We start from the raw sequence: 13119 nt of genomic DNA, 5'->3' as shown, positions 1-13119 counted from the left end.
AAAGCTAGAAGTATAGCACAGCTTGCCATGGAGTTCAACTTGTCAAATTCCATTAAGGTTTGTTCAGGTTAAACATTGTCCCAGCTGTTGTCCTGAGTGTGTACAGTAGATGCTTTCTCGTTTGATGTGTCACAAGCTCAGAGCTTTACTGTTGTATTTTACTCTTACATTGCTTTAAAATTTAACTAAAACCGTGCTGCATTTTTACAGGAACATATTATAAAAACATGTAGCTCTGCAGTGAGATTTCAGAGAAGTGTCTTTGCGTTCAGGCTGACATAATCTGTTTCCTTTATTTATTACAGAGAACAAACCTGAGCACTCAGTAGAGAAACAGAACAGACGCAACATCAACACAACCTTTATCCCAGATAACATCCTTTTCTCAAGAAGGTTTTGTAATGTTTATGCCTGCTAGCTAATATGTTGTGTACTGTATATTACTCTATAATGAAAGAAGCAGTTGCGCAATATTTCACAAGCAGTCATGAGGGCAAGTTGACCCATTTGAAGGAACAATTCAACACTGTAGGGATCGAGGATCTGTCTGGTCACACGATCCAGCAACTAGTAAACCCATGTCTTTTTTTAGTCCATTCATGAAACCAAGTCTAAAAACGGCAGCCTGGATAATCCCCCTTTATTCCAGTCTTTGTATTAAGCTAAGTTGCTTCTTATTTAATGCAAAAAAAAGAGAAAATGGCTCTCTTTCATAAAGTGTCGGACCTTTTAGGATCACGTTGAAGAGGAAACTGATCACACTGCAAAGAGCTTTTCTATCAGGTGTAAAGGTGCTTTTTCTCTCAAATGAGAAATGCTGAAACTGAATCTACCTTAAAATTGCCCAACCTCATGTACAGGATCGTCGTTATGAAACAAGTCTGATCACATCAGCACTGCACAAACATTTTCACCTCAACAAAAACCTGGCAGCGTAGCCAGTTAGCTGTGCCAGTATCCTTGTTAGTCCAGGGGACACGGTCCTTAAAGCGTTGCCGTTACAGTGTTTGTTAAAGGATAGGGGCTGCAGAGATTCAGAACGAGTATTTCTTCATCGCCCCCTCCACAACAGGCTTCTTTATCATCAGCTGCCAAGAGTCTGACCCTGTGATTCAACTCGTCACTTTTTCTGTCAGCCTGCGCACCTGCTGTCGGCACTGTGACACTGCTGTGCAGTGAATTGTGAGAGAAGATATTTTATAAGTCGTATGCATTGCAGGGGATAGCGCCTTCAAAAAATAAATGGATGGCTTGTTTTTCTGACCTTCGCACCACGGAGTCTCTGCCTTTTGCACTTTAGCTTACATAAAAGCAAACCAAGAATGTCCAAACTCTGTTCAGCTTTCTGCTGTCATCATTCAGACGGTCTTCTCTTCACGTTGCTTTTTCTTGTTTCTTCAGTAGGTTGTCCATACTCACACTGATATATGTTTCCTGGATGTGAGATGCAGTTCTTACGGTTAGAACAGTGGATTAATGCCTTTGCAAACAAACAAATGTAATTAGCATGTTTTGAGTGAGAGACGGGCTGTGCATGCTCTTTAACCTTTAATTTCCAGATGTTCTTCCTCTCATTGCTGTGAACTGAAACCTCATTTAACCAAACTGCAATTAAAGGCAGAAAACAAGGATGGAGTGCAGAAAGGCTGAGTGTACTAAAGTTCAATAATCAGAACGGATGGAGGGGAAGAGAAGGGGCGAACATGTTTTACAATCTGTGAGAAAGAGGACAGAAACCAACTGAGGGACAGAAAGAGTGGGGCAGGGAATGACTCCTAGTTACCTCTGGGGTGATTGTCTTCCACTGCGTCCTATGGGCCCCATTCGTAAATCTGAGGGCCGTGACCCAGGTCGTAGTTGAGTTCAGAATGTGTAAATCAGAGGCCTCTCTCCCCTTGGAGGCTCCATGACCTCCCTGCTGCACATCCTGTTACCCAGCATAAAACCTCCTGCCACATACCTCCATTTCAAGCGAGTCCTATCAAACCAGCGCCACGCGATGATGTGTCATCTTACAGTAAATACTGTATTACAAATCATACTTTTAAAATGCAGCCACGGCCTGAGGGAAATTTAGGTATTTGTCAGGTTAATGATAAAGTGGTGGAAAGTTACTTAGCAACTCAAGTATACATAAAGGTACTGACACTACAGTATTTACAGCCTGCTGCTACTTTTGATTTGATTGCCTTGGACACGTTTTAAGTGTCAGGTTTTTAAAAGCTGTTTTTATTGTTGCCCGTTTTAATGTGTGTTATTTTAACAGAAATTTTTGGTGTAGTGACAATAAAGCCTTTCTAATCTAATCTCACATTTAGGCCAGTACTTTATACTTTGAAACATTTCACAGATAAATGTTGTGCTTTTTACTCTACAATGTATGTATTTTAATTAAGAAGACACTGAACACTTCATTTATTTAGTAACAGGTAATCATTTTTAGATTTCTTGCTTAAACCTGCACTTAGAGAACAATTTATTTACAACTAACAATTAATTTATATTCATATAAATATTCACTCATCTCTCAGGATTGCCACCCGCTCCCCTAGCTCCATAGCACACCGACAGTGTTATAATTGCTGCTGCTGTACTTCTCTAAGGCACAATCTTACGTTATTTTTGATTTTGTTTCGTATATCCTAGATACTGCAGACAGACAGAAAGACAGACGGGTCCCATGCTTGTGTTTGTTCTGGCAGAGTTAGACCTTGGTGGCACGCAGACAAACAAGGAGTGGCCTTGGGATGGATCTGCTTCTAACCTGATATGTTTCTCAGGAGCGCGAGACACGGGGAGATGGATGAACGGTAAACACATGCCACCCGTAGGTCTGGATGGGTGTGTGGGTGGGTGAAGCAGAGAGATGGAGGAGTGTGGAGTGATGATGACAGTGGGGTCAAGGTGACTGAGTTGTTTTCATGCACAGAGCTGCTGTTGACTGTGAAGTCAGCTGAATAACACAGTTCTCTTATGTACTTCTTTTGTTACCTCTCGCATTTTATTCAAATCTCTCTCTCTCTCTCTTCTTTTTTTTACTCTCTCTTCTATGATATTTTTCCACATACTCTATTTCTAATTATTTTAATATATTCATTCAAATGTATTCCCTTTATTTTAGCATATACACAAATTTTTATGTGGAAAGTTCTTTATTAACTCCCTGTGTGGCTGCAAAGTCAATTTGAATTCCCTTTAAGGAGGATCATAAAAGTAACTTATTTTCTGTTTATTTTAGATCAAACTGAGAACAAAGAGAACAAAGCAGGTAGAGGTTATGGAACAGTCTCTGTTCATGACTAACAGTCTAATCTCATCTCAGAGGTCTGTGGGTGGCAATGGGATTTAATGTGTATGAGGGTGCAGCATGACAACCACACTCTACCGGTCTAGTTCTACATGCATTTGTGCTCCCTCGATTTCTTGCTGCATTTGCATAGATAGGAAAATGCTTGTTTTCTTTCTGTGTTTCTATATTACTGGTTCCCTTTTGTTTTTTTCTACTGTCAAGTGCAGACATGCTCATACTTTTAACTTAATAGCTGCCAGGAATTAATTTGTGGCTTGGTGTCAGTTTCCATCTTTGGTTTCGCACTTGTCGATGCCTTCCTGAATGAAGCTACAGAAATCCCTCACTGCATACAAGCCGTGAGGGATTTTTTGACAGAACTGCACCTGGAAAACTGTATGGTATATGACCATAAATAATCTGCACTATGACGAGAGATCGGGTCCGATCGTGTTGCTCTTGGAACTGAAAAGCAGAGGTATTACTGTAACTATAACAACCACAAATAAAAACATAGCCCTTTTTTTCCACTACTTCCACGACAGCCCAACACGTTGTTATTATGTTGTCTTACTGGGTTTGGCCTTACCTTGATCTGGTCTGGTGCAGGTGAAGTCAGTAACGGTTGCACCGAATGTGCTATGTGGCTGATTTAGTGTCTGCGGACTTGCAAAAGTTGACACCGTTTGCAAGCCAAAGCAAGCTTAACTGACCTGCAGGGTAAAAAACATTTACACAAATCATTTAACAGTCAGTATAATCCTGATGTGTAGGTTTTCATTCAGAAAAAATGGGCTGAAATACCTGTTGTGACTAAGAATTTAGTGTTTGTTAGTTACAATTACAAATCTATTCTGAGCACTGTTTGTGCGACTATTAGATTATATAAGTACTATTACTCAAATATTGCTTAAAGTAGGTCAGAGTAAATTGTAAAAAACAAGGTCATTAAACCTACAGTGTACATATAGAGCCTCATCACAACACATAACTCAAACTGACCTGCTTTCCCGTTCAAACAGCCTCTCGACTGCTTCGTGAACCTTTAGATGGAATTCGGTCAAATGCCTTTCTGCTACAGAAACGAGAAAATATTAAATGTGTAGATGTGGACTGATCGCTTCATGGTGATTTATTCACAACTGTCCCACGGTGTTGATTTACAGACTCTTTAGTAGTTCCCTAAAGTGTTCCATTGCACACTGATGGAAAGAGGTCATTAGTGCAAAAGTAAGCACACTTAAATCTGTTTGATCCTGAGCATTTAAACAAGGTAATGCTAAGCTAGGATCACAAGCATTCATGAACAGATTTGACTTTGCATAGAGCTGGAAAGATTTAAGGAAAGAACAAAGGAAAACGGCATGCAATATAATAAAATGAATTGGAAAACCACTAACCAGTACTTTATGTTACCAATATAAATGTATATGAGAAAATACTGCAAATGGGCACCATGTGAGTTGAACAAACGTTTCATCGCTTTATGATCAACTAATCAAAATAATACTTATGTGTATGAATTCAGTCAAACACACACCGTGAGCAGCAGGAGAAAGTCAAGATTTCCTTTCATTTACTGGGCTGTTAATGTCCACAGATGTGAGAAGAAAAATGTCTTTCATTCTGGTGTTAGTAAGAAACAGATGTACTGAAGACATGATGCTAAACTTGGAGTGATGCTGCCCTCTGCTGAACAGAATGTAAACTTCACAAACAGGTAAGAAACGATCACTTCACCTCGAGATGAAGAACCAGATGAGACATCAGAACTTCGACTTCATCAAGCAACTTAGCTCACACAGGTGCAGCAAAACTGCTTATTCACCAGTTAGTTTATACTTGTCCTTGTGACATCCAGCCATCTAAAACAAACAGATTCACTGGGCAAAAAGGTCACCTTAATGTTTTGTTGGTAGGGAATACTACAAATGGTTTTATTACATTTTTAATACTTTCTAGATGGTATTAACTCTAATTACATAATTGTTCAAGTATTAGAAACATTTCTCTTCCAATGAGACCCAATATAAACTCAGTGGACTTAATTGGAGTTTAATGCATCTATTAAAGTCATCTGATAAATGATTGGTGTTTTAACTGATAATCAGCAAACACACCGATTGCAGTAAGGAAACTAATGAAATGCACATGTGAGCCATCTATCTCTTGTGTCAAGCAAAGCCTATACACCTGTTGCCACCTCCAAAAAAAGCACAACTAAGTATTGCCAAATAAACACAGAACAGTCAAAATTCATCTCAATACCCAAATTTATTTCAAAACATCTGAAAAAGTGAGACGTAATCCACTGCACATGGAACTGATGGTGTCCACTGCTCCACAGCGTTGGATTGGCACCTCAAAGTTCCAGTGGGCACTGTGAAGACACAGATCAGTTACACGTCATTGCAAAGATAACCGACTGCAAAAATAAATCTGCGCCGCTCCTGAAGACGTATCACTGAACTAACATTACTTGAAGACATTTGCAAGTCACTTATGTTCCGCTGTAACTGACTTAAATAAAAAATTTGGCTACAGGATTACAGTAACAAAATTCGACACCAGGAAACGGTTAAAGCCACTTAGCTTGAGCTTCAAGCCATTTAAAATGCGAGTTCCTTAATTTTGTGATGGTCATTTGAAGTCTACATGGTGTTTCAGTGGAGTTAAAACCATTTTCATCAGTATTGGGCAAAATGTACCATGAGGGCACAAAGACGAGGACACACAGTGGTCAGAATTTATAACCAGGCTCAACAACCAAAGATTAAACTTTGTTTAGTTTTAATAGACCATGAGTAAAAGAGCAATCAATTCAACTACATGGCAGTTTAAGGCCATGCTATGTTTTTATACTTCAGTGTATTGTAAGCTGTAATATTTTTTGTCCAAACCCCATTTGATACACGAGGAGAGAGAATATCTTTTTACCTATTTTAATCCAATGCCATACATCTACCATATTTAAAATAACATTGTACGTATTCATAGGATTACAATTTATTATTCACAGCTCTTGATAAGAGATGTTCAAAACCCTATCACACACCAAGGCCCAAAGTAATGTCCTCATATTGGAGGGAGGCTTTACTGTCAGTTCAATGAATGGATTGTTCGTCTTCTCACCTATCGCAGCCTCCTGGCTTCTCTTTCAGACTCCAGAAGTGTCAGAACATCTCCCTCTCTGACTGGGCCCTTCACGTTCCTGATGATGGAGCGGTTGCTGTCGTCCATGAACTCAACACGGACCTGGAGGAAAGGAAGGACCCAGGGACTTGCATTAACATGACCTTATATGGCACAGGTTTTGTGTTTAAACAAGTTTAAGAGGGGAAAAAAGAAAAGGCAGCGCACTGGTTGCACATGCTTCAAAGTATAAGGACATGCGATCTGTTTATTTGGTCAATGGACAAAATGTTGCCAACAACGTTTAAAAAATATATATTTTCTAGTTCAGAGATGTGACGTTAAGTAAACATTTGATTCACTGACAATTTATGCACCGGTTTACTGCTTTAATAGTTCCATAGTTACAACCATATGAACGTGGTATTAAGGCATGAATAAATGTTGGACACTTTATTCAGAACTGTCTCCAAACGTGGTTTTCAGTCCCACAGCCAGGACTACATAGAGATATAACAGATATTCAAGGACAATGTAATGTTGGTGTCAAAAGTATTATATCAATGGAAACAAACATGACCCTTAAGTTAACATAAAACGTTAACTCGTTAACATTAGCCACGTTAGCATACCTGTGTACACTGTCCCTGGGAACCAGTTCTTCCGAGCACCTTGGTGACCTGAAAAGAAAACACGTAGAACATAAATATAACAGCTGGATAATAAATATCACTTTTTTTTTTTTTTTTCCAAGTGGAGCATGCAGCAGGCTAACAGTGAAAGAGCTAGCAGACATTGTAGCATGGACTGGCCTCCATGATGGAAGAACGAGAGGCCAAGAGAGGTTTGCTAATCGGCGCGTTAAAATAAATTTGGCCTCGAAGTTTTGGTACCGTTTAAAACATTGACTATTAATGTAACTATGTATCCGCATAGATGTGACTATTTTCATCATATTAGACATGTTCTTACTCTCGCAAGCTTGATCGGCTGCACGCGGCTGGCGTCCATGTTGTCAGGTTAGACCGGAAAGGAAGTCACGTGGTGCGCGGACGGCATATATGGGAGCTGTGTTCTTTTATTCTTAATAAATGTTGCTATATTAATTTAATTTTAATCATACAAACAGTCAGAAAAACACGACATAGACAAAATAGAAATATAACCAAGCATTTAAATAAAAATTAAATTAATTTTTTACATTTCTACTTCCCTTTCCGGTAGATTGGGCTATACCATTCACAAAAGTCGTGGGCCAAACCCTATGGGCCAAACCATTGTTCAAAATGTGAACACCAATATTATCCATTTCCATTTCCAGCTTTCTTATTGGGATGTGAGTAACTAAAACAATCTTTCCACAGTACAGTACAGTAGATAATAGGCCTCATCAGGCAGCATATTTCCTTGTTCATTTCTTCAACATACTCATAATTTGTACAGTATTTTGCTATAATAGTAGCAATATCAAATGCCCATTCAATAATATTAATCCTAATATGACCTATACACTCATAGCATGATTTTGCATTCTTTTTTTTTATTTAAAACTTTATATTCACCTCGCTTGATTTTTAAATGGACACAAACTGTTCATGGTATTGAGTTACTGCGAAGAGAACAATGTCAAACAAGGATTTTATTATAAAGAGAAGAGGATAGAGGCTAGATAGAAGAGAACTTCAGGCATATACAAAATAATAATAATACAAAAAAAAAATGTCAAACAATATATTGATTTCTGTATATATAAAATATATAAATTAAAGTTTATACTATCAATCTACCTGTAGCATTAGTATGAGCATCTGGTGTGAAAGCTCTCGTTAGCAATGCACTACTGTCATCACACCACTCATTCTGCCTTTCCTCCTCTCTCAGAAGAACTCAAAGCCTTAAATCACATCGCTAATCCTTGTGAACAGTATTTTTAACTTGCGTTGAGACAGAAAGAACAGCAATAGGATTAGAGAATCAGTGAAGAGGCTGAATCCCTAACTCATGTAGTTGATCTTCTTGCACGCTGACTGAAAAGCACAGTAGCGCTTTCTTTATCTTTATTTCAACCTGAAGGCTTTTTTTTTTTTTTTTGAAGATGGTGCTTTGCTCAAAAGGAGATTCTGTGGAATATTTTTGCAATCATTTTTTATTGACTTGATTTCAAGTTGGTGCTAATTTTTTGTCTTTGTTGGTCATCAAAGGGACTGCCACAATGGAGAATAAGAAGCCCAAGCTGAAAGTGCTGAAAAAGCGTCGCTCCAGTCTTTTTGCGACCATAAAGCGAGAAGTTAGCTTTTCAAAAAGCGTTGAAGAACAGGAGTTTGAATTCCCTTTTTCACAGGACAGCTCAGTGAAACCATGGACATCTATGGACAACCTTGACGTTCTTGACGAGAATCTGCCTGCAACAGAAGATCAGGAAAAAAAAGCACCAAACCCGAGGAAATCGAACATAGTTAATCTGAATGTGGGCGGCAAGGTGTTCCACATACCGAAGCATTTGGTCCTCAAATATCCAAAAACCAGGATTGGAGTCCTTGCTCTCTGTGATGATCCAGTTAAGCGTCTGTCGCTCTGTGACGATTATAATGTTCAGAACAACGAGTTCTTCTTTGACAGGGACCCCATGTTTTTCCATTACATATTTCACTTCTACTGCAGTAATGTCCTGTGGGTGATGGATAGTCTTTGTCCTGTCAACTTTGAGGAAGAGATATCATTCTGGGGCCTCAAACTGAAGGACACTCCAAGGTGTGCTTTAGATACTTGATACTCGCTATGCATATTGTGGCTTGGTGTTTGTGCATTTTAAGTGTGATTTTACAAAAAGTAGTTTCTGTAGAAACTGGTAGTGACGCCCTTCTTCTCGTTCTAAGGTGCTGCCGTATTCTGTTCGAGGAGAAACTGGATGACATCAGAGACCAACTGAAGGTCAACAAGGAGCTGATTGATGAGATTAAGCCGCACCAGGATGACGAGGGCTACAAGGCCATGTTTCTTGGAAACTTCCGGAAAGCCCTCTGGGACTTGATGGAGAATCCATACTCCTCACTGGCAGCCAAAGCCTTTGCTGTGTTTTCCAGTCTCTTTGTGCTCATCTCTATTGTTGCCATGACAATGAATACAGTCAAAGAACTCAGGGAGTATAAACTTGCAGGAAAAACGTACATGGAGTGGGTAGAGATTTGTTCCATCCTCTTCTTCACTTTGGAGTACTTTTTGCGATTACTCACCACATCTAACATCAAACATTTTGTGAAGAGCGCCCTCAACTTTGTTGACGTGGTGGCCGTTATGCCCTACTTTGTCCAGCTCGTTTTTGAGGCGTTTGTTATCGATTCAGAAGATTTAGGCGCGCAGGAAGATTTGAAAGCCATGGCAAGAGTCAGTAAAATCAGCAAGGTGCTCAAGGTCGTCAAGCTGATGCGCATCTTCCGTATCTTGAAGCTTGCTCGCCACTCCACAGGCATGAGGGCGTTTGGTTTCACCATCCGCCAGTGCTCTGAGCAGGTATGAAGGAATGTCAAAGAAACACAAAATACATAGGACACATCATGAAATAGCCTGCAAACCATTTTCTTATGCTCCTTGAGAAACAGGAGAGGTGCTAGTGGTAGTGAAAGCCACGCCAATTCAGAGAAAATGATCCCACTGTCAGATCTGTCAAACAAACATGTAGCTACACTACACGGTTAACTTCGTTCACATATACTCTCCTGTCGTACTTTAGGTGTGCTGTCTGTTTCTGTTCATTGCCATGGGCATCTTCACCTTCTCTGCCCTGATGCATTCTGTGGAGGTGGATCAGCCAGGAACACCGTTCAGCAGCATACCAGATGCCTGGTGGTGGGCTGCGGTGAGTATAAGACCTCAGTCTTCAGATCAGTCAAGTTTGTGGCTCTGAATTTAGCCTTAATACCAGACTGCTCTAGTTTTCCTTTGCGCCAAAACTTGGTATTTCAGCGTCATTGCCATCAACTTTGACGATTCAGTTAATGCAAAAGTCTGCTAGCTTTTGCTTGCTAAGAATGAATCTGTGACTTTGTTGGAATGAATTAAGAAAAACAGACTTATAATAGATCATTAAGTCCATTACTGAGACTAACCAAGATGGTTAAGACGTTTCACATCTTGTCATTATTAACAAAGATATTAATAGTGAAATAGTGAACTTTATATACAGTTTGGTGGCCAGCTCTTATGGGTGCCACTCAGATTCTTCTGGCTCAATTAACTCAGCTGTGAATTCCGGTAAGCTGTTCCTCTTTACAGTGCTGAAGCGGAGCTCAGATTGGGGTGTGTCAGTATGATCAAGCAGGGCAGTGCATTTCGGGTGTTGAGGATTAGGCCTGCCGGGATTTGTGCTGTCTGCCTTGTCAGACCCAGATAAAGTGCACAGCACAAGTCAAAGTCATGTTCTGCTTCTACCTTTTTGGCTCCGCAAAGCAGCGGACAAACCCATCACCACAAATGTATTCAGGGGTCCACATACAGTCCTGTGTGACAAATAAATGGTTGGCTGAATCGTCTTTATGAGACATGACTAGTGAGAGTTTCATATTGTTAAGCACCAACTTCTGTTTAGCTCAATGAATAAAACCATTAAACCTCTGCACATGTACAGAAAACGTTCTTATGAGTAACATTTGCCCCATGACATATTGCAGAAGCTACAAAGATTGTTTAGCTATTAAAATCACAACTTGCCATTTTTACATTTCTCTTTGAGAATGGATTCGTTTTAATGACTTCACAGTGTCATCAGCCTGGTTCTCAGTGTTTCTCTCACTCTCATTTAAGGACATGGTTTCTATTTATCTGGTGGCAGCTGTTAACTTATATCTGTCTAATCCCCTCTAATACGGTGTAATGCGTCTCATTTGTGCCCAGACGCAGTGATTGCGTTCTGGAGATGTAAGTTGTATCAGTGCATTCCTGGGGGCTGTTATTTGATCCCCTTCATTCTCAACTTTCAAAATTATTGGATTCTTATAAACAAACCGTCACACAGTGTTTTGTGACTCGTGAAAAGCAGGCACCATGAAATAAAAATATAGGAAATAGGAATCATGGAAAATCTAAAAAAAAACAAAACAAAATTCAATGTTCTGAGGAATTGCATGTAAGCTGACTCTTTTCTTCCTATAGGTGAGCATCTCCACTGTGGGCTATGGAGATGTTGTCCCTATCTCTTATCTGGGCCGCTGTGTGGCATTTGGCTGCATCTCCTTTGGGATCATCCTCAATGGCATGCCCATCTCCATCCTGTTCAACAAGTTCTCCGACTACTACGCCAAACTAAAGGAACAGGAATACACGTTTTCAAACACAGAGCGCACCTTCCAGCTAAAGAAACGCCTCAGGCGCAAGTTTGACCGCTGCTTCGCCCCCCAGCCAGAGGACTCAGATGACGAGATACATTATCGGCCCAGCGGACGGCAAACTACCTATGAGATCGAGTAGTGGGAAAAACCGCCTAGTTGTGACCTCACTAACCCTAAATGGCCTTATCACCCATGGGTCTCGAGAAAGTATAAGACCCATTCCGCCTCCAACCCTGAGACTACGTGGTTTAAGATCAACAATCTAACAGGGGGATGGAAGCAGCAGCAAGTTGAGTTAAGCTCTAAGCTTCAGCTTTACACAAACTAGTGTTTGCACGCTATGAGCGACTATTCCTCTGTCAAATGCACAAGACGCTCGCACTGGACAGCTCGTTATCTGTCACCATGAATAGCACCCGCCTGCAACTAAATCTGACCGAACCAAAATAGTTTGGTTTGACACAAGAAGGTCAAGTAGCAACATTATAAATAAAACAATGTTACACTTTAATCACTTTAGGAGCGTTATGCTTGTAAAGAACTGTGTTCATTGGAAGTGCTATTAATGAACTATTTTGTAAAACTACCTGGTTGCTTATATTTTATTTTACATTCTCCGCACAGAAGACAGTCACATGCCGTGTAGTCGGTGTGTTCCACTTTTGCAGGCTAAGGAAATATAAGCAATGAAAACATTTACTGTGCATCTGAGAGGAAGTTCAATATCATCAGTGCAACGCTCTTCCATGTGCCATGCATTATGTGTCAGCAAAGTGGCGTTCTTGTTTTTTGCCCAATTACTCAGCGTATAGTCTCAAAGATACCTAAGCAGGGCGAAAGGTGCAACATAAGGTGTGCCAGTGGCGATCAAGAGCCATGGTGTAATTTTGTTGTCAAGGATTACCGGGATTTGCGCACATGCTTCCTGCCTGTCCAGTCAGAGAAGGGTAAATGTCAGCCATGTACTGAGCTATTTTGGTGGTGCAGAGATTCTGATCAGGTGTGCACCATCAGGTCATCCTAAGACGATTACGAGCAGCTTTAATGATGCTTTCAGATACAATGCATCCCTCAAATAGGACAATTTTTCAGTCTTAGTCTGACATGTGCTTATAATTGCTATCCAGCAAATCAGTATTTGGCATGATCCCTGCAGGGATGAGGCTCTTTGTTCATGACTCTCAGATGTCAAGATCAAACATGGTCCAGCCCTGTAGTCAAACTGTCCTTGCACTCTGCTGCTAGCTGTGTTGAGCTGTTGGTATTAATAAACCAGTTGGCATCAGGGTGGCAGCCTGTTAAGAAAGGTATAAGCTCCTCCCAACCACACTCAACAAATTTGTCATGAAAATGTTTCTTTTGATCTGCTCTAGA

At 40.2% G+C, this 13119-nt stretch overlaps 2 protein-coding genes across 2 annotated transcripts; one reads left to right on the top strand and one right to left on the bottom strand.

Moving 5' to 3' along the window:
• Positions 1–5544: 5544 nt before the first annotated feature.
• On the bottom strand, positions 5545–7485 carry rps28 (ribosomal protein S28). Its single transcript, XM_084546102.1, has 4 exons — positions 7394–7485; positions 7054–7101; positions 6422–6544; positions 5545–5669 (listed from the first exon to the last, which is right to left on the bottom strand). Exons 1-3 carry the CDS (start codon positions 7430–7432, stop codon positions 6422–6424), a joined length of 210 nt encoding a protein of 69 aa, XP_084402228.1. The 5' UTR covers positions 7433–7485; the 3' UTR covers positions 5545–5669.
• A 1148-nt stretch (positions 7486–8633) lies between these two features.
• Positions 8634–12137, top strand: LOC311488827 (potassium voltage-gated channel subfamily V member 2; the record flags this gene model as incomplete). Its single annotated transcript, XM_084545678.1, has 4 exons — positions 8634–9172; positions 9298–9931; positions 10152–10277; positions 11570–12137. The coding sequence occupies 4 exons, from the start codon at positions 8634–8636 to the stop codon at positions 11882–11884; spliced, it is 1614 nt and encodes a 537-aa protein (XP_084401804.1). The 3' UTR covers positions 11885–12137.
• Positions 12138–13119: the final 982 nt, after the last annotated feature.

This window comes from Chelon labrosus (genome assembly GCF_963514085.1).
Source record: "Chelon labrosus genome assembly, chromosome: 6".
NCBI classification, from domain to species: Eukaryota; Metazoa; Chordata; class Actinopteri; order Mugiliformes; family Mugilidae; genus Chelon; species Chelon labrosus.
The sequence above is the reverse complement of the archived record's forward strand: the minus strand, read 5'-3'. Positions and strand labels throughout refer to the sequence as shown.

Coding starts and splice junctions, on each gene's coding strand:
- rps28 (XM_084546102.1), bottom strand. CDS start 7,432: ATGGACGCCAGCCGCGTGCAGCCGATCAAGCTTGCGAGA. Junction 7,102..7,393: donor AGCCGATCAAGCTTGCGAGA/GTAAGAACATGT, acceptor TTTTCTTTTCAG/GTCACCAAGGTGCTCGGAAG. Junction 6,545..7,053: donor CCCAGGGACAGTGTACACAG/GTATGCTAACGT, acceptor CCTTTCCTCCAG/GTCCGTGTTGAGTTCATGGA.